This window comes from Falco naumanni, chromosome 1 (assembly GCF_017639655.2).
Source record: "Falco naumanni isolate bFalNau1 chromosome 1, bFalNau1.pat, whole genome shotgun sequence".
Taxonomy (NCBI): Eukaryota; Metazoa; Chordata; class Aves; order Falconiformes; family Falconidae; genus Falco; species Falco naumanni.
Window position 1 is genome coordinate 94946906 of NC_054054.1, and position 20705 is coordinate 94967610.

General features: G+C 41.9%; 1 protein-coding gene across 22 annotated transcripts in view; it reads left to right on the top strand.

Annotated features, from left to right (window-relative positions):
- Positions 1-919: 919 nt before the first annotated feature.
- Positions 920-20705, top strand: part of ATXN2 (ataxin 2) — a 52513-nt gene continuing 32727 nt past the window's right edge. For 11 of the 22 annotated variants that reach the window (XM_040608666.1, XM_040608680.1, XM_040608733.1 and 8 more), the window contains exons 1-8: positions 921-1181; positions 7960-7996; positions 9656-9715; positions 10495-10566; positions 10803-10953; positions 16813-16827; positions 18847-18971; positions 20250-20341. In XM_040608666.1, the coding sequence (XP_040464600.1) occupies positions 1060-1181; positions 7960-7996; positions 9656-9715; positions 10495-10566; positions 10803-10953; positions 16813-16827; positions 18847-18971; positions 20250-20341 (674 nt within the window). In that variant the 5' untranslated portion in view covers positions 921-1059. Of the gene's footprint in view, positions 1182-7959; positions 7997-9655; positions 9716-10494; positions 10567-10802; positions 10954-16812; positions 16828-18846; positions 18972-20249; positions 20342-20705 lie in introns of those variants that run through there. The other 11 variants (XM_040608689.1, XM_040608699.1, XM_040608708.1 and 8 more) reach the window with 4 other exon arrangements.

Genomic DNA, 20705 nt, shown 5'->3' on the forward strand with positions numbered 1-20705 from the left:
CCCCATCTTGCTTTATTGCAGCTGACTCCACGGGTAGCAGGGCAGGGGGGTACGAGTGTTTACTGGCGATAGCTCGGGATCTCTGTGGTTAAATGCAGCAAACGGTCTGCAGCTTGGCTAGCGGGCGCAGGGGTGCCTGGGGCTGTCCCTTTAGCCTTTCACAGCTACTCGGCGGCTCGGCCATTTTTTCTGTATTTCGGTGCCTCCCGCTGCCTGGTTTCTTTTGAACGCTGCGCTGCCGGGCCTCCTGCTCCTGCTCGGCATGGGGAGGGGGCGAGCGGGGCCGGGCCGGGCCTCGCCAGCGTCTGGCCCGAGCAGGCCTCGGCCTGCGGGCCGGCGCGGGGTTCAGGCCGCAGCCTCGGGCCCTGCGCCGCCGGGCTCGGGGGAGCGCTCCCCTAAGGGCCCGGGGCCTGCGGCCCGCCCGCAGCGGCTGCGCCAGGGGTGTCCGCCCGCCTGGCACCGGCACGGGTTCGCCCTTGCGGCTACCGCGGGCTCGGGGTGAAGGCGCGGGCAGGCTGCGGGGGCTGCGCCCACGGGGGCCTCACGGCACCGCCGGGCCCGGCCCGTTCCCCTCAGCGGGTCCAGGGCTGCGGTGGGAGCTGCGGCGGGAGCTGCCGCCGTCCCGCGCCGCCGCCTCACGTGTCCCCCTCCCCTCCCCGCCTCCGCCCCTTCACCCGCCGCAGCACCGCCGCGGCGCCCTCCGACTTCCCGTAAAGAGTCCGCGCCCGCCGCCCGCTCCGGCGCCGCCGCCTCGCCGCCCCCCGCCCCGTCGGCCTCTCGCTGCCGCCGCGGGGGTGCCCGAGAGGCGGCGGGGGGTGACCGCCGCTCCCCTCCGGCCCGCCGCTCCACTCGCCCGCCGGTCCGGCCCGGCCTCCCCCCCCCCCCTCCCCCCCCTCCGCGGATCCCTCCGCGCCGCCCTCCGCTCCCTCCGCCCCGCTCGCACTGTTTGGGAGCAACCGGCCGAGCCAGCGGCGCCCCGGCCCCGGCAGCGCAGCGAGGCCCCGCGGACCGGCCCTCGCTCAGCCCCGGCACGCACCCCCGGCCCTCTCCCCTCTCGTCATGTCCCTCAAGCAAGCGGCGGCGCAGGCCGCCGGCAACAACCGCAAGCCCCCCGGCGGTGGCGGCGGCGGCGGCCCCGGCCTCCCGTCAGCCGCGGGCGGCGGGAGGCAGAACATGGGCAGGTGGGTGCGCGGTAGGGGCGGGCCCGGCCTTGGCCCCGGCTCCGCCGCGGAGAGCCCGGTGCGGGCGCCGCTCCCCCCCCTCCCCCCCCCCGCACCGGCCTCCATGGGCGGCGGCGCGGCCGAGAAGGGGGAGCGGGGCCTGCTGCATGGCGGGGGACGCGGCCCGGCGCGGGGGGCTCCGCCCGGTGGGGCGGGAGCCGGCATGGCGGCGGGCGGGGCGCACGCAGGCCCGCCGAGGGACCCGCCGGTTCCGCAGTGCCGTCGGGGCGAGGCCGCCAGGCCAGGCCGCCGCCGGTGCCCTTCAGGCGGCCGGGGACGGCGGAGGGCACGGCGGGCCCTCCATTTTCTGTGGCGGGTTGGCGGGCGAAGCCCCCCGCGGCCTGGCCGGGGCCTTGCGGAGGGGCCGAGGGGCGCCGCTTCTCCCGGGCCAACGTGACCCGCCTGCTGAGGAGGCGGCGGCGGGGGCCGGCGGCCGCACGTGCGCGGGGGGGCCGGCGGCGGGAAGGTGCCGGCCGCGATGGCGGCGGGGCCGGGGGGCGGCGGGGCCGGGCGGGGGAGGGGGCCGGAGCCGCCTTCCTGCCCGGTGCCTGCCGGCGGAGGCCCGCCTGCGGCGGAGCACCTCCGGCTCGCCGGGCTGTATTTTTTTAATCTAAATCCAAATATTTTTTTTAATTTTTTTTTTTTCAATTTATTTAAATCGCAATCGAAATGCTGGCGGGCGGGCAGGCCGCGGCAGCGCTGGCTGGCCCCGCCGCTGGGTGGTGGTGCCAAGCGCGGCTGCACTTTCTCGCCGGGGTGGGGGGCGAGCCGTGGGGGTGCTGCCGCAGGCTGCTGCCCGGCTCCCCCTCCCCACGCACGCTGCGGAGGCCCTGCTGGCTCCTCCTGGAAGATTGAGCCTCCTCGGAGAGCGTTAGCTACACAAATTCACCCATCTTTGAGGGAGAGAAAGGAAAAAAAAATAATAAACTTTCTAGTGTTGTGATTTCTTTTCCAGTGCTGTGGGGGTCCTAACAAACAATCAGAGCAGGACAGTAACAGTTTTGAAGGTCATAGTCACTCAGGGCAGTTTCATTTCAAGTTTTATTCGTCTTACTCCTTGACTTTAATTCTTACGCGGTTTTGTGCGTTGTTTTTGTTGGTAATAAAACAGAATTTGCAGCGGTCCCATTGTTGGGCATCACTGGAAATACGGTTCTGCTTTGTTACCAGTCTGTGGAACTGGAAGTGGAAAAGCTTTGCTAGGATTGGAAAGGACAAAATAAACTTAAATAATAACAATAATACCTCAGTAGTTCATCGCAATGATTTAATAGTTTTTATGTATGGCTGTTTAGATTGAACCTCATGTTTACTGTGCTTTGCTAAACAGTTATCCCTGCCAACATACAGTGGCACTGTAGAGGTTAACGTGAAGGGCAACAAAATCTACAGCTTTTTTTTTAAATTCAGTAGGATGGTCAGCACTTGTCTCTGTAGATTAGGGAATGTGAGCTTCTATTTCTCTCTGAGTTTTAAGACTAAAGCCATTGGATTTCTCCTCCCAGTGTTGCATTTCTAGTTTTGTTGGATAAATTCCACTTAAAAACTCCTTAGGGAGTTCTAGTGGGGCTGTTAGGCAGCTGGCATGTTCCCTCAGAGGTATTCACGTTCTCCTTTTTTGTCAATCTATTTTTCAAGTTATTTCTGAGTGAGGGGTCTGTAAAATCCCAGCCCCTGGGTTGGTGGAACCCCATGGAACACCTTCAGAGAACTTCTATTGCTGTCTTAAAGAAAAGTCTTGTTATCATGGGAGTACAAATTCAAAGATGGTTCATGTAAATGAAAAGCTAAGTGGCTTCTCTGTTCAAAAAAAAACCAAATTGTTTTTTAGCTGGCCTGCATCTTGGTTCAGATTTGAAGCATTATATTATTTAATAGAAACTTAAGCATCTCCAGTTTATGCCAAGCTTTCTTCCTAGCAGCTCATTTCCCTGCAGTACTAGCATTCTCTTTCTTATCTTCTTGAGATGGAAGATGTTACTCTTCATGGCTATGTTGCTCTTAGATGCTTAGGTTTGGGTAGAAAACTTATTAATAACTGTACTGGACCCAATTTTCTGCTGTGTGTTTATTACTGTAAGACTTAATTGGGCAAAGCACCTGGTCCTTTTACATTGGATAGTGAGTGGAGGGTCAGCTTTGTTCACTATGTTTGTTACCATGGTTTTGTAATGATGGATATATGTATTTCACGTTAGAAAAGGTAAAATCTTGTGTGAACAAATAAAGCATTCCAGTATTTGTTTTCATGATATTAATTTCTTTTACATTAAGAGGAAACATCACAAATCAAGGTATCTTTAAAGGTGTGCAAGAAGAAAAAACAAGAATACCTTTTTGTATAAGGAGGCACTAAGTGAAATGCTACATTTGTTTAATGGCAACTGCCTGTGCAATATGGCAGATGGGAAGTCAGGCTGTAGGGGGGGATGCCAGTAGCACGTTGAGCTGTAATTGGAGAAAACGTAGACCTCATGCACAAACCTGCTAGTCAAAACATTATCTAACATCTACTTTTTGTGGTTTAGTTCAGTTTTGCTTTTATACAAGCACAGGAAGGTTAGCTGTCCTGTGATGGGAAGTTGCATCTGTCCCAGCATTCCTTGAATTACTGCATCCTTTTTTTGTTATTCATTTTTCCCCATTGTTGTTTTGTCTGAAGCAAACACCTCTTACTCAGGTTTGAGGTGGTTACTTGTCTAGTTACAATTGTGGCAGAAGGTCTTTTTCCTTCTTATTTGGTAACTTTCTCGCCTAACTGGACTTGGGACCCCTTTAAGAATATCGTGAGTTACCATCTTTTATAAATGGCTTTGCCCATTGAATAATTAAAACTGAAATGACCCCATGTTGCATAGCTTGCTTTTGAGGCTTAACGCTTCTGGTCTATTCTTTATTTTCCTTTTTCCTTGACGCTTTTTATTACCCTAACTAAAGGCTTAAGTAAAGGGCAGAAGAGGAGGTGTCCATTCTATTCAGACAGAAGTAATTGGCAATATTGAGTGCAGAGGTGCTCTGATGTAATGGAAGTGACTGTTGTGGAGGTTTGATCACAAGTGTCATTCAGAGTTTTTCTAGTTCATTCTAACGTGTTTGTGTATGTTGGTTTAATACAACCGTGCTAAACTGCTGAGCAAAATGAACGGGTAACCTGCAGGTCTCTCCTTATCACTGTTAATGAACTTTAGTATGATATTATATACCCACTTTTGAGGTAGTTGTTATTTAACAACTGATTTCGTGGCAGTATGTGAAGAAGGTTCTTCAGTGACTTAAGTCCATCAACAGGTTACAGATGGGCATTGGGTCAGACTTGAGTCAGATTACTTACATGTTCAGACACTACAGAGGTTGTCATCTTGTAGGAAGACAGGAGTTGACATTATTAGTATTAGGGAAAAACTACAGAAAACAATGCTGCAGGACTTCTTGTGTAATCTTAATTTGACAGTTTTGATTTATTTGACTTACATAGACAAATGGTGCGCTTAAATAAAACTTTGTATTTCTGATTTCTCCTTTAGAAGAAAGCTTTACCAGCTCTCTGCACTTGTAATGAAAGTTCTTTAGAGTATCCTGTAAATTTGTTTTCAAAGCTGTAGTAATGTCAGCCAGTGCTCCAGAAACATCTATTAACTCTTGTTAAATACAACAGTCTTTGTAGTTGCGCTTCTGCTGTAGACATTAATTGCAGTATGGTTACATTTGTTTCTTAGTCTCAAAGTGAAGATGCTGCTGGAGAGACAAGGCTTGTGTCCCTTGTCTTAGTTTTCACTTAACTGGAAAAATATAAATGTGTGACCTTGTTTTGCTTATACAAATGCTCTGTGTGGCATGTAAACATTAGGGTGGGAGGTGAGGGATGCTAAGGAGTAGGACAGTAAATGCTCATAAAAATAGAAAAAAAAATTGCAAGTTGCTGCTGGGGGGAAATGTTTATTGTGCAGAGCTTGGGATTAAGCCCTTGCAGAGACTTTCACTTTTTAAGGTGTGACTGCTGGCATGCGATAAATTGGCTACTAAGTTTAATTGCTTGGTGGTTACTTTGTCTGGTGCAGCACTTTTCTGACTTCGTGACTTTGCTACCTCAAAGCTTACAAGTTTACAAGTGGATTTGCCAAGCTGGTGTACCTTTTCCCAGGCCTGCCTTTATCCCCATTTTTGCAATATGAAATGTATTTTTTTTTTTATTTACTATACTTACTGTAATCAACATGTGGTTTTAGGTAGCAGTACCAAATTGCTGCTGACACTTCTAGTTTCCCCCACCCCCATTTCTTAGTGTTACTCTCCTGTTTTAAACTGTGATAGACTTCTGGTAAAGGTCATCTACTTTCTGCTTTTGTAAAGGTCCTAGAATTATTTTTTTTGTATGATGCATCAAAGATATGTCAAAGGATGGTTTGAACTTGAGTCTTCTTCACCTGTTGGAATATAAACCTGAAGCCGATGGCCTTGGTTTTAGCAGAAGATACACAGTTTCAATTGAATTGTAGCATTGACAGAATTGGTGAATGTCTTTCCTTTTTTCTGATCGTTTGTGTTTAGCAGTTGTAGCTGGAAAACAGAGGTCAGGTCTGTAAAGACATCTGTTCGATCAGAAGAGCATATAGAATTTCTGCAAGTAGCTTAACTCTTGGTCTGATGTAGAAGTTGGGACCTCTTGCCAGTGTGGATGCACACAATCAGATTGTTTTGTAAAGAAACGTGGGTAGGAACAGTAATTTTGGAAATGTGGTAAGAGATGAAAAATCTAGAACACTTAGGTTCTTAAGAGAATACTCCAAGCTTCTGACAACTCTAGCAACCCAGTTATTTAACTTCTAAGAATACTTGTCACTAAAAGTGGGAGTGCTTTCTATTTCAACGACATCTCTTTCATTTTTGACCATTTCTACAGCTGATGTAGGAAGGAGTATCTTCTAAAATCTTTTGAGACCAACAGAGGGAACTGGTGAAATCATTTGACTTTGGCCATGTTCTTTGAAAGACTGTGTTGTTGACACTTTTGACTGTAATAAAAGGAAAAATCAGAACTGGCCTGTACCTCTCTTTTATTTGTGTGTTTCGCATCTGGTGAAATGACTTTTCTGAAAGAAGAGGATAGTTCATCTGAATATTACGCAAAATTTATGTTCCAGGTTCGCAAAAGGCTCTTTTCAGCACCGTGCTATGGGTAGCCATTTGACAAATGGCAGACTTAGGAAATGGTGAGACTTGCTTGTCTCCAGAGTGAGCCTGAAGCTGTGAAACTGCCTTATGGGAAGCTAAGGCTGATAGATAATCAAATAAAGGCTATTTACATTAGTTTGGTTTTTTTTTTTGTGAGATTAGTGCTCTGCAAGTATTCTGAAAATGTCAGCAAGACATCCGAAATTTGCGGTTGTTGCCAATCAGCAAATGCCATCGGTGTGCGTGATGCTGTATGAGACCACGTTTCTGTTTCAGAGGCTTGTTTTCTTAAACGAATCAGGTGATAGTTTAGTGGTTTTTCATTTTTACTTCATTAGGGCCTTTTATGGTTCTCTGATGGACTTGCTTATTTCTGCAGAATTTATCAGCGGGATCTTTATGTTCATTGAGAGAAATGTCTTTGATTTCTTGACTAACTCATGAGCCCTATTTATAAGGGCATGTTGTTTTGAGAGCAAGGTTGTATTCAACCACAGCATAGTGTTTTCAAAAGCAATCGAATGCAGTTGATGTTCAGTTGGATTTAGATTTCAGCGGAGTTTGACTCTTTTGAAACATACACATGATTCTTTGGGTCTCTTTAATTAAAGGATTGTGCACCTGTAAGGTGGGTCTATTAAAAAAAGTAATATTTTTTTTTTAATAAAGACTTCATTTTGCCTCTCATTACAGTGTGCATTCCTGAAGTCGTCATAATACAGATCGAAATAACTCTGATAAATGTTTGAAATTAGGACTTCTTGGTACAAGGAAGTAGCTTTGAAATAAGGCAGACCAGCGAAGTTGAAGAATTGTAGCTGTTGCAGACTAGCTAGCTGCAGGGCTGTTGTTGGCACTCAGATGTCTAAGGTGGAGGGCGCAGACTGTTATATCTCGGTTTGCAAGGGACTTGGAGGTTGATTTAAAAGCTTTTTGAAATGTCCCAAGTGCTATGTATTGACAGATTCGCATTAAAAGTAGTTAATGTTTTCAAGGGGATGGACAGACTTAACCAGTTGCACTTGCTGGGTTGTGGGTAGTAGTTCTAAGCAAACTCTGTGGGTGGGGCCTTAACTATCAGGGCTCCTCTGGACCTTGCAGCATGGGGCAGTTACTTGGGTGGCCCTTAGACAGATGACGACGATATACTGAGCCTCTGGTCTTAGAGGGGGGATCCTGTGCTAAGTAGGGATTGGCCTGAGAATGGGGTTTGGTTTTGTATGCCAGTAAGTTTTGGAATTTGATTTAGTTACAGGATTCTGCATAAGTAATAACATTGTTTTGTTTTGTTTTTTATAATGACATAGGCTTAGTATTTTCTTCATTTTGTCCTTTATTGTAGGTAATATTGCCTACTAACCAGTGTTACTTGCTTGTAGGTCAGTAGTTTGGAGGGTCAATGCCGTGGGCCCTGTAGTTGTCAAGTTCTGCTCTAGAGGAGTGCTCTTTTTCTCTGATCCTGTTCTCAACACTAAATTAAGATGGGTTTTTGAATTCTTACTTGGTAAGAAATTTACTAGTTTCAGCAGTTCTTCTAATTGTATCCCATCTATGTATTTAATTTCAGAGGTCGGAGCAGTGGCAAAGGACCACCTCAGCCCACAGTAAGTATATGCTTTTTCCCCCCTCATTGTACCGCTTCTAGATGTGAGGAAATAACTTATGTACAGTGAACCCAAGTATCAGTGTAAGAACAGCTAATACTGGAATAGTCTCTCAATTTTTCCTTTGGATATTGTGATGAATATTTTAGACTGAGGTATGCTTTTCTAAAGATGTAGCATCTTGCATTCATTTAAGCCTCCTGAGAGGCTGAAGGGTGGAAGGCTGACAAACTTTTGACTACACTACTACAAATTTTCTGCATTTTCTTGCAATTCTACTTGTAGATACGGTAACATTTAACTTAAGGCAATGCTTCTGAATTAGTTCCTATTTGAAGATTCTGATATTGGCTTCTCCCTTAAACAGATGACAGTAAAACAGCATTTAGTTAAACAAAAATAACAGTCTTGTTTAGCTTTACTATGAAATAGCTAACCCAATATTATCAGTAACCTGAATGTACATTTAGTTACTGTCAAGGCTATATATTATTGAAGTATAGGTGTAGCTTGTAGAACATAATTTTATCAAAGCTAAAGATGTGGTTCTCGATTTTAAAGAGTGGATCTTTGAACTGCCCTAATCAAATATTCGCTAATTTGTTATTGGCCCGGTTTTCAAGATGATTAATTTTGGGGAATGGGGCAGAAGTAGGAAGGTTTAAAAGGACTATAGTTTACTTACATAAACATTTATTGAAGACCTCAAGACACTTCAGTAAAAATAAAGAAGCTTTGAGGAAGAGTGGTGAAAAAGGTCATACGCAAACACTAAACATTATCAAAGTGTTAGTCTGTATGTCCTCTACTGTTATCATAGGAGCATCCTTAAAAACATGTCTTTGCAGACCAGGAAGGTGGCTTAACATGCAGGAGTAAGTAGATTAAGTAGCTGACAGTTTAACAGGTATGTTGTCAGTTAAAAATCTCAAAATATGGTGATGTCCTTGCATGTTTCAGCATCTCTTTTCTTCACAAGCATGAAGTTGACAGGGAGAGATACCAGACCTTGCAACAAAACACAGACACCCTTGCCTCTTCATGTGACCTTATGCAAGCGTGTCATCTAGCAACCTGGGTGATACTTGGGCAGTTCTTCTAGTGTAGGATCTCAGATTCTGATACTGCAGTGAATTACTTTTGGCTAATTTAATGATAGGTTTTGTAGCTCTTTGGTGCGCCAGGATTTGATGACTTCAGCTTCTGTTAATGCATGTAATCAGGTCTGTTAGATGAAAAGATGTAGTTCAGCGGGCCCTGAAAACACCTTTTTACTTTTACAGCAGAAGTACCATATCCTGTTGATGGCTCTTAAGCCAGGGAGGGATGTTAGCAGGGCTTTTTCAGTTAGGAGTCTGTGCACACAAGCTTCACCCAACCAGCAAGAGATTTCCTTATTGAGTGGTTAGGGGCACTCTGTAGATGTTTATCCTGTTTGGAAGGGTGTTCAGATCTTTAATTGATCAGAGAAGGGGTAAGGGTCCTCTGGAAATCTCAAGTGACCTCAGTTCTATGTATATTGACTGAGTAAGGTTTCGGACCAATGTTTCTAGGAACTAGTACTTACTGGTGAGAGCCTGCGTTATTTTTGGTGTACTGGCTTTTTGAATTGTTACAAATGTTTTTCCTATATTCATGATGTCTTTTTTTATTTTCCAGATTTCTTTCGATGGCATCTATGCAAACATGAGAATGGTTCACATACTTACATCAGTTGTTGTAAGTCTTCATGTTTGGAAGGGGGGTAAACAGTTTCTATGGTGACAGAGAATTGTTAACTAGTCCACTAATTGTAATATAATGGAGTGAATATTAATCTTCAACAGTAGACGTCTTTTGCCAAGGTTGAGCTTTAAAGAATCACAGTAACAGCTATTCTGTATTTTTGGCTTGGAAAGATTCGCATACAATTTGCAGAGGCATAGCTAATTTCTTAGGTGCACTGGTCATATTTTGATTTTTTTTTTTTTTTTGTCTTCAGAGAGGTTATGGATAAATAAAAATGAGTCTGTGTGCAGGGAATGGAAGCCTTTCTTGCCAGATATTAAAGGAAGTGCTGACATGCCAAAATTAAGTAAGGTGGACTGTCCCACATCTGCTTGAGTCCAGGCTAAGACTTCATCCTTATTTGTACCCACACATATGCATAGATTTCCATCCCCGCCTCTCCCCCCAAAAAGCTTGTTTGTGTGCATTAACTGGTCAGGATTCTTGTGAGTACCAAATATGCTTCTGTGAGTGTCTTTGCATCCCTTCAGAACAGATGTTGGTACATACTCAGCTGTTTCCATCTGCAGAACACAGTGGCGTGTTTATAAATGGGCAAATGTCAAATGAGTAGATTTGACTAAAAACTGAGCTGTGTTTTTACACATTGTACCTATCTAAAAAATAAATCTTTGATTTTTTTTTAATTTCTCAGATTTTCTCATAAAAAATAAGATTTGTAATTTCTCAGGCTGGTAGAAAGCTGTATTTTCATTTTTCTTGCATTCTAGGGATCCAAATGTGAAGTACAGGTGAAAAATGGTGGTATATATGAAGGAGTTTTTAAAACCTACAGTCCTAAGGTAATTTTTTTCATTTTGACTCTTCCCTACTTTAAAAGTTCCTAATACTGAATAATCAATATTTGATTAAAATTTGGATATTTATTATGAATGATTTTGACTATTCATGTCTGGGTTTACACAAGAAGACTCATTTTTGCAACCTGTTGTAAAAGCCTGTTTTTTTGCAAGTATGCGAAGTTACAGAGTAGCTTATTATGTATTAAGTTAGTGTGTTCTGTTTATGTCTCTAATAGTGTGATTTAGTGCTTGATGCTGCTCATCGGAAAACTGCAGAATCCAGTTTGGGGCCAAAACGTGAAGACATACTGGAGAGTATCTTGTTCAAGTCTTCAGATTTTGTTATGGTGCATTTTAAGGATATGGATACCAATTATGCGAGAAGAGGTACACTGGTTTTTAAAGTTGTCTGTATCTTAAGATCATAAATCAAGATTTTTCAAAGTAGATGCTTTAGGATCCAAAAACTAAAGTTCACATTTAGACTCTTAATGAGTGCAGAACATCCAAATATACCATTTAAAGTCAATGGAAAGAGTGGATGCTCAGCACCTCCTGAAATCAGAAAGTTATCAAAATTTTGAAAATGGGTTGCAGAACCTTTGTGAGGGCGCTCTGCTTTGAGTGGCTGGTTTTGGTGTCTGGAAAGCAAATCCTTAGTGGTGTTACAAAACATATTACAGATCTTGAGGGAGGTTGGTTTTGTTTTTGTAAATATCTTTCTGAATTAGTCTGGTAAATGTTATATGAAAATCCATGAATACACGAATTCTTTATAAAAAGGTTATTGTTCTAGTTGATATGTATATATAAAGTCTATATTTAGCTAAGTAACATTTGTTTCTCAACAGGCGTTCATATAAATGTTCTAAAAATACTACTGCAAATGAAGCTAAAAATTCTTAGAAAATCCACTATTTGTCTTTTGAAATTTCTGCTTTACTGCTTGTAGATCTGTAGGTCAGGCTCTCAAAAATGCAGAAGAACCTAGTGAGGTGGCAGGATTGTGGTCTTAAAATCTGGAAGACATGGCTTGAAACTGTCAGATTTGAATGATTTTACGGGCAGCCTGGCAGCCTTCACATTTCTTTTAGTGTCTGACCTCCAAGACCTTAATTATTTTTCTAGAACCTAAGAGGCTCATAAGTCAGATAGCTCTAGTTCCTTTGCAGGTTTTTTTTGGGCAGCATATCTCAAGGGTTTTTGTGTTTATGTTCCTGATCTGCTGGGCTAAGGAATAAAAGCTAATACATAGCTTTCTGTGCCACGGAGTGAAATTGCGGATCTGTACATTTTCAGGTTAATCAACAACTATCACTGGGAGCTAAGTGGTTATTGTAATGCATGTGCTTTATTCCCATGTAGCAGTGACTTAGAGATGTGTAGAGACTGGTGGACATTTAATGAGATCTTTCTTTTTTCACCTTGTGTTTGTACGTGCATGTGTTCTTGCCTGATGTAAAGCTGAAGAATGAGAGGCTTGTTGTTTCAAGGCATTTGCTTTTCCCAGAAGAAGATGCATAATGTCAGAGCAAATGTAGCATTGAAATGCAGATAAGTTCCAGGTTCAGGATGGGACTTTGAATTTAAATCACACGAGAGCTGTTTTGTAATGGGTCTGCTATGAACATCACTTTAATGTAAATGCAAACTGGGCTCTCCCATTACCCAATCTTTATAGATTTTGAGCAGACAGAATTAAGAATATACTACTACTTCTAGAATAATTACTCAGTGGAAGTTTTCTGGAAGAAAATGACTGCTTCAGGTTGAACAGTTGCTCAGTTTACTTTCTTAGGTGGAATGTCTTTCATTCTAAGCCTCTTAAGTAGCTGGAGAGGAGACCTGAAAGCAGGCTGTATAGATGGAGCAAGATTAACGGGAAGGCCGCAAAACTTAGTAACTCATAGCAGGTAGATTAATCTGCTTTCCATTTTGTCTCAAAAACGTATTATCTTGGAATGACGCTTGAAAGCGTAAGTTAGTCTCTGAGCACACCTGCAAATTAGAGCAATGATGGGCTTTCTGCTTCTTGGGATATTAAATAAGCAAGGATTCAAAAGAATGGAAGTGTATGAACATGCATGCAGGAACTGCTGACCTTTAGTTCTTACAAATAAACCCAGATCTTCATGGTACCAAGTCAATAAGCCTGTGTATTCACTGAATCTGAACCCCTAGGTGAGAAGATGGCTCCTTGCCGCCTTTGTGTTGGAAATGATTACTGGCTGGTACCCAGAGAAGTTTGACAGTGTTGCACTTATCCAGGAACAGATACTTTTAAATTGCCTAGCCCTTAATGATTTTTGGCTTTCACAAACAAGTTACTAGACAATTTGAACATATTTGATTGGAAAGCAGCTTGCTCTCACTTCTTAAAAAATGTAGTCAAACAAAAGGATGCTTCACAAGCAGTTGCCATAGGAGAGGCTAACCTAGAGTAGGGATTTTTGGGGTCTGTGTGAGTAGTTTCTCCTACTCCTTAGGAGACTACTAGACTTTTGAGGAGGCCTTGAAGTAAACTTCATTTTTGCAAAAGATACTGTTTTGGAAATTTTAGTGCATCCTGGTTTCCTGGTTCAGTATAAGTATCTGGAATTCTATGGATTTTTTTTCTGGCATTTGCTTTGCTGCTGAGCTGGAGGAGCGTAGCAAACGGTGCTCCTGACTGTGAGTCTTGATCTTCTGACTTACCGTCAGACTTGAATAGCAGAGATCTTAGCTGCATTGTCTGCCTGTATGACCAAGTTGGACAGAAGAGACTGGAAGAGTACTGGAAAAGAGCAACAGGTGGGGAGAAAGGGAATGGGATGGATTCTCCTTTCAGAAAAGTGGAAAATACAGTTGTGTCTGAAAGAACCATCTGAAATAGTCTGCCAGGCACCTTTCATTGCTATCATACTTGTGCAGCTTTGGAGCCGTGAGCTGATAATTCATCCTGCAGCTACATCAGTAGTGTGAGTGCAGGGGAGGTAACGACAGCAGAGGCTTGGGGTGGGTGAAACCACCCTGTCTGGAAGCAGCAGTCTTAGATTTGCTTGTGCCAAGCATGACGTTGCACCATTAGACGCAACGGTGGAGACGGTGTGTGGTGCCTGCCCAGATTGTAGAAATTGGAAGGGTTGGGAGAAGAAATAGTAGATCTATGTAGATAGGGACGTTGTAACAGTTTATGTTTAAAAAAATCAATCTGTCCCTACTTCTTGGGCCCTTATTTGCCACTCTGTCAATCTGCGTAGACCTTCGTGCTCATGTAGATTCCTGTAAGGCTTCAGAAGGAATGGAAAAGGAGTCACCTGAGGATCTCTTGCTGTGGAATTAGGGCTTTTGCAGTACAGGCAGGCTGATGAATGAAACATGCATTGGAAAACTCAGGTGAAATTGTATTGTATCCATCATTCCCCTTTCAAACTATTCTGTCTGCATTTAAAGAGGGACAGGCACTGTTTTCTGCATGTGGCAGTGGAAACCGACTGCTCAGAATCTGCTCTAACATGCAAGTTGGAATCCTGGGCTGTATGTTAGCCTGTCTTTCTGCTTCACCTTCTGAGACAAAGGTGAAGTGCCTAGATCTGGTAGCTGCTAGATTAACTTGGGCTGCGTGATTGAAAATTGTATTTCTCCTGTGTTCTGCAGAGCAAGCTTCTAGCAGTGTTTCCCGTAGTCCTAAACGCTGATCTGTCGGTTTGCATGTGATTCAAATTTGAGTAAGGCTTCAGAGTGCCTTCTTGGCTTCTCTTGAAAGACAAGACAATTCAACATCATAACGACTGTTAAAGTAAAAGGCTTCTACAATGTTTTTATTGTTTTTTTGGCACCATTACTGCGCTCTGAGAAAAATGTTACAAATCCAATGAAAAAAGGCAGAAGAGAATTGGCTATTTAAGTTTTTCCTTGAATTAGCACTGAAAGTGGCATCCTTCCAGAGAAAGTGTTGGAAGAGGAATAGCGGTAGGCATATTATGAACAAAGGAAGGAAATGTTGGCTCTGCAAAGCTGGTGGTAACTGGTTTTAATGTTTCAAATCAGTAGTAAGTAGTTACAAAACAAATGAGAGTTTACTGTTGAAACCTTTAAGGTGAAACCTCAGTTTACTATGGGTCATGCTGAACTTGATCAAAGCTTGCAGCGTGCAGCATGAACGCGTTTGGCACATAATGCCGATTGGTTTAATAGCATTTGAACTGCAGAGTTGCACTGAATTGTGTATTTGTGCTCTTCAACATTAGTAGCTCAAAATATGTTTGTGAAAACAAGCATGTTAAACACTGAAATTAATTAAACCCGGACTCTTAATTGCTCTATTCTGGCAATTTTTTCTTTAAGTCATTTAATAGCACATACTGGCAGAATGTGCCCAAGCTGAGTTTTTCTTAGAATGTGTAAATTTAGTTTGCCTTTACTTAATGTGAATTTCTGTTGCATAGGATTGTCCTTGGGTTTGTTTTTTTTTCCCAGTTAGCAGGCTTTAAAACAAGACACGAGGTCTTTGACATCAAACTTCTTGGTTAGGAGATGTCACATTAAGCAGATACAGAGGCAGTGGGGGCTAATTGAGTGTTACAGCTCAGTCTCTTTGTTTGACCAGTTTTCATTTGATCTTTAACTTGAGTTTTACCATGTAGAAAAGGAATTGATTAAAAATTTGGCCATGCCAAGGTGTCATGTGAATTGTGCATTCAACAGCTAAGAGATATGAGGCACCAGATAAAGGGGGTGGGTGAGCTTGTGCAGTCAGTGTCTTGTCTGTTATTACTCTGCCAAGAGGCACTTGGAGCAGCAGTTCATGTTTTAGGTTCTACTTTACTAATAATCTTAAGAGCAGTATTTTTGTTTTGGAAACAAATAATTGTAGAATTTTTTACATATGGTCTCAATTTTGTTGCTCATTAATTTTGGTAAAGTCTTGTTTGACTTGCTGCATTTTTAATCTTGGTGTCCCGTGTGCCTCTCTAGCTGTTCCAGGAAAATAGTGATCTGTGCCTTGAGGTACTGTTCTGCTACATTTAAACTTTGCCTCAATGCTCATGAGACCGTATTGTCTGAGTAGAGGTCTGCCTTTGTAGCCTGAATTTCTCCTAACTGTGGATTTTCTTTTGAGTTGTAGAGGTTAAACTGATGTTGCAGTCTCACTTGTGACTTTCATTCTAAAGTGAGAGAGAAATGAAGAGCAGTGAAGCTTTGCGTGCGCCATGTAATACTGGATTCTGCTGGGAAACTTAATTGACTGTGCACATCTTACTCAGATCTGTAGCATTTGTTAGTGGAGTTTTTGGGTTTTTTTGACTTGAGGGTTTTTTTCCCCCAGTTCATCTGTATCATTATAATTTTTAACAGCACTCTGCTGAATGTTTATGTGGCTTTTTAAATAAGAAAATTAGTGGGTTGAGTAGATAAGACTTGTTAAGCTAGTATTTTATTTACAGTATCCAGAATGGCACAGTTGTGTATGGAGTTTGTCTGAAGTAATTTAATAGAAATTAAGGAAACATCCTTCTGAAATACCGAAGTTTACCTTCATCAGGTGCTGCCATCAGTCCTTCTAACTCATATTTATCGAGTCTTGTTGGAGAAGAGTTCCCTCTACTCCCAGTGAACTAATGCACAAGCAAGTTTCGCAGTTTCTGAAGTGACATAAGCAGCCTCCAACTTGCATTAGTGTAAAATGTCCAATCTGAGCAGACCAAACATGAGACAGTGAATTAATGCTTGGCACAGAAGCAGCACTGGTCTGTCTGGGTGGTGGCAGTGTAGCTACAGGGTAATGTAGATCAGGTAAATGCAGAGTTTCCAAATATTAGAGCCTGACTTTTGCCTCCCTTTAAATGTGCTCTGTAGTTACTACTTAACTGTGAATTGAGGTAGCACTGTTACTACTGTAGTTTTAGATGATGTTTAAACATATCTTCTGTTATACTATATTTTAAAAGCTGTTTGTGTGAAGGGAAACTGAGAGACGTTTTCTTTCAAGTTGGTATACCTTAGAAATCTGTAAGGTTATTTGGAGAGGGTTTTGGGAAGCAAAACGGGGAGGTACATGGGGCTGTTACTAGGTGGGAACATTGCTGAGGTTTTACTGTGGAAATGATCTTTGCAAGTTGGGAGATGTATAATCAGTTTGAACATGTCTGTGAGAGGGACTGAAAGAGTTTAGCTTAGCCTGAATTCAACCATATAATGTGAAAAAATCCGCCTGTATTTATATCTGATGTCTTCCAATTTTTTCTCTCTCCATATCTGTTGTAGTTCCTTCAGAAACAGGTAACTTTTTTGGCAGTCACTCTATGTCTCTGCATCTTGCCTTTCATAATGCTTTTGTTACCATAATATATAACGGAAACTTACTATCTTTGCTCGCACATTTATGGCACTATAAAACATGCATGCATAACTTCACAGAATCATTTAGAGTATCTTGCAGTTAGTTGGTGACTTCTCACCCTTGATTTTTACCTATTCTGAACAGTTGAAAATGCAACTGAAATTTTGCATCAGCACGCAGGTAGTACAACGATAACAATGACTCCATTTCAGAACGGTTTACAAGTAATCCCAAAACCTGCCTGCTAAAGGCATTGCATTTAGTGATGAGCTAAAATACGATGTCACTTGAAAGCATTAACCTCCAGCTGCGTGGGTGCTGTCACAGCTTTGGTTGGCAGCCTGTGACATCTCGCAAGGTGATTGATGCAGGTTTTTGCAATTTCACAAGCCCTAACAGCGGTGTGCCTCGTTAGGTGTCTTTCTTTCATTTGGCTTTCTTTTCTTATTTTACTGATTCTTTTGTATTTGAAATGAATGTTTAGCTAATAAACTCTTTATTTTCATACATCTTCTATAACATTTTGTTTCATATAAGCTTATTAACAATGCTTAATTGCTTACCCATAGTTCCTTTGGTCTTTGCATATGAGTTGAGCGAGCATTTCATGAGATAGTGCTGAATGTTGTTAGACAGCCTAAGCACAGTTAAATTTTATGACAGATCATACCAATATATGTGCAGAACTTCCCCGTGAAATTGGGTAAAACAGGAATAAGCTGTCAGCAGTCTCTCTTTAAAAAAATCTTCAGTGATTGTTTAAAAACTGTAACATCAGTGGCCAACTTCATATGTTGTGAACTCTTCATGATGGCTTGAAAGTTTGTTTTCCTTAGTAAGATTGTAGATCTTGCCAAAATTTAATTTAAGCCACGTTATTCCATATCTGACACTGCCTGGTGGTTTGAGCTCATCTTTTCTAAAGGTCTGAAATGTTTGCTCCTTATTTTATCAGCAGAATGATAGTAGGAGATTCTAGATTGAAGGCTTATTTATTTTAGGCTTATTTATTTATTTATAAACTTTTTAAAAGCTTATTTTATTTTTTAAATTTCCTTCTGTTTAAGTATGGCAGCTCTGAGATCTAGTTGCTTACAAATATAAAAGCTTGGCTTCCTTGATGAATGGCTTTGTACCTTTTTTTTTTTACAGCAATTTAATATTCTAGTATTATTCCTTCTTAAGTCTGGCTTGAATGAAACATGAACAAGTGAAAATAAAAGCTCATGATCTTTATTTTTTTTATGTAAGTTTTTATAATTTTTATAAACAATAGCAGACTTGCTGCTTATTTATTTTCATATGTTGTTGAGAACAAGAGGTAGAGAGTTTCTGAATCTTGCTGTGTGATGTTCTAAGCTGCTGCTTGAAAAAGCTCTTGTAGGAAAGAAGACTTCTCCGTTCATGTCACAGTGAACGGGTGCACCAAGCTAATGGGTAATTGAGTTACGCTGCAAAGGGAGTAAAATTGTGTACGTGCATGTTGGTGTGTTGAGAAGTTGTGGAAATAGAAGAAATTGAGATACTTCGAGGAATGGGATTGGGTTGCTTTCATGCTTCTTTGATATTTGCAAAATATGTTAATGTGCAGTTGTGTGGGCTGTTTGGAAAAGCGTATTATACAAGTCTAGGGTTTTCTAGGGGAATGGGGATAGTCCCCGTCCCCCCCTCCCCAACATACATGTAGCTTGTGTAAAATATTTTGAAATAACTGAAAGTAATCACTGCGGTTCTTCAACATGTTAGAAGTTAGTCTGAACTTTCTTAGTTATTCTAAGTATGAAGGAGGCACCTTTCTAATGTAGTCCTACTGAACACAGCAACTACAAGAGGAGGTGAATGATATTTAATGTGCCTGCAATTCAGCTGTATTTGGTTGTTCCGCAGATAACTAGTGTGTATGTCTTCTGTACTTAACCAACTTGATTTCACCCCCATCCCTCCCCACTCCATTGTAGATGCTTTTACTGATTCAGCCATCAGTGCTAAAGTGAATGGTGAACACAAGGAAAAGGATCTTGAACCATGGGATGGAGGAGAGACCACCGCCACTGAGGAGCTTGAGGCATTAGAGACAGATGTTGTAAGTAATGCTTTTGTTGTCTCCGATAGTCTGTAGAAAATAACCTATTTCTCTGGACATGCCTTGAAACAATTCCTTAATTTCAATCTAGTAATGAACTTCTGTCTAAAATTGCTGGCCTGCATTGTATGGGTGTATGTTCAGTATTTGCTAGCAGCTACCACAGTACTTTTTTACAATTTGAATAAGAATAGCAGGATTTCAAATGCCACTTTTGGCAAATACTGACAAATGGCAGCTGCTGTGGTAGGGGACATGTTTGACTCATGGACTGGCTGAAAGAGGAGCTTTTATTAAGGACTCCAAATTCAGCAATACACTGAAGTGATTTATGTTTAATCAGAGCATTCCTGTCTGACAAGCATTGCATTTGGAAGTTATGGCGAAATTGTGCTTAGCTAACTGTCTCTGAGCTAAGATGAAGGAAGTTGATGGAAGTCTGACCCACAACTTAATAAGCACAGATACAATCTCAGTGGATTATGAATTGTTAGATGAAGAGTATGGTCTCGAATGATGTTTCTTTATATATCATAGCAGTCAGCTTTTACTCAACCATGTATTCTTTTTAGTAAGGTATTCAGACTGCAATATGTTAAAGAAGATAATATTACTGATTAGAGGAGAATCTAGTCATGTTACTGTGGAGCATATTAACTTTGTCTGGGTAGAACAGTTATCCTGTCAATTTTAGTGTACATATTGTACAGCTGAGATTTATTAGAATACTTAATACTGTCAGTGTTTTATAAAATATTCAAAACATTTATCATTGTGCTTGAATGCGGTAATAGCAGTTTTACTAAAGTGGGGAAGTTGTGCAGATCAACAGGGGGTCTTCTGCCTGTGGTGTGTGTATCTCAGATAATTGCATTAGTAGTGCATTTCAAAAGTTTCAGCACTTGCCACAGCAAGGGACTCTTCTAATGTTCAGAAGTGGCAATTTGCACTTTTTTGAAAAAGCATTCATGTATGTATGTATTTCTTGCTAGCCAGTAATCTTCTAGTACAGAGTGGACTTGGTACTTTAAAAATAAACCTCATAAAACCAACACAAATACAACAAACAAAAACCACTGCTTTTGAAGGTAAAAATCTGTGCATCTGATGAACAAAGTTCCCTGAAATAAATTGTGGCTTTAGTAACTTTGTTATCTGGACAGTGAATTCATAGGCCCAGGAAAAAGGGCAAAAGGTTTAACTTCTGCCATCAGCCCTTAATTTAAAGGGAATGTATTTCCAATGTCATTTTGAAAAACAAGCATCATTTTCTTCTAGTCTAATGGATGGGATCCCAATGACATGTTTCGTTACAATGAAGAAAATTATGGTGTAGTATCAACTTATGACAGCAGTTTATCTTCTTATACGTAAGTTCCAAAATATTTTGTTATTAGATTTGTATTTAATGTTCTCCCTGGTTTGACAAACTTTATATTCTGAAGGTAATTTTACATACTTTCTAAGTTGTGGAATTGAATAACTGAAAAAGCAATGAATGAATAGTGCTTAAACCTTGCTAGTGTTCTGTGAATGGTTAGATGTCGTGATCATCATATATTCCCTTAAATGGGCGCAGTTCATTCCCATTGCAACATTTTCTGAGTTTAGGCATGCAATAATGCTTATTTCTTATGAAAACATTCATGAATAGAGTGGAAAATATCAAACTGTGAAACTGTCTTTACATAGCTGCTATACCTATAGTTTGAATTTAACCTAGCAGAACGGTTC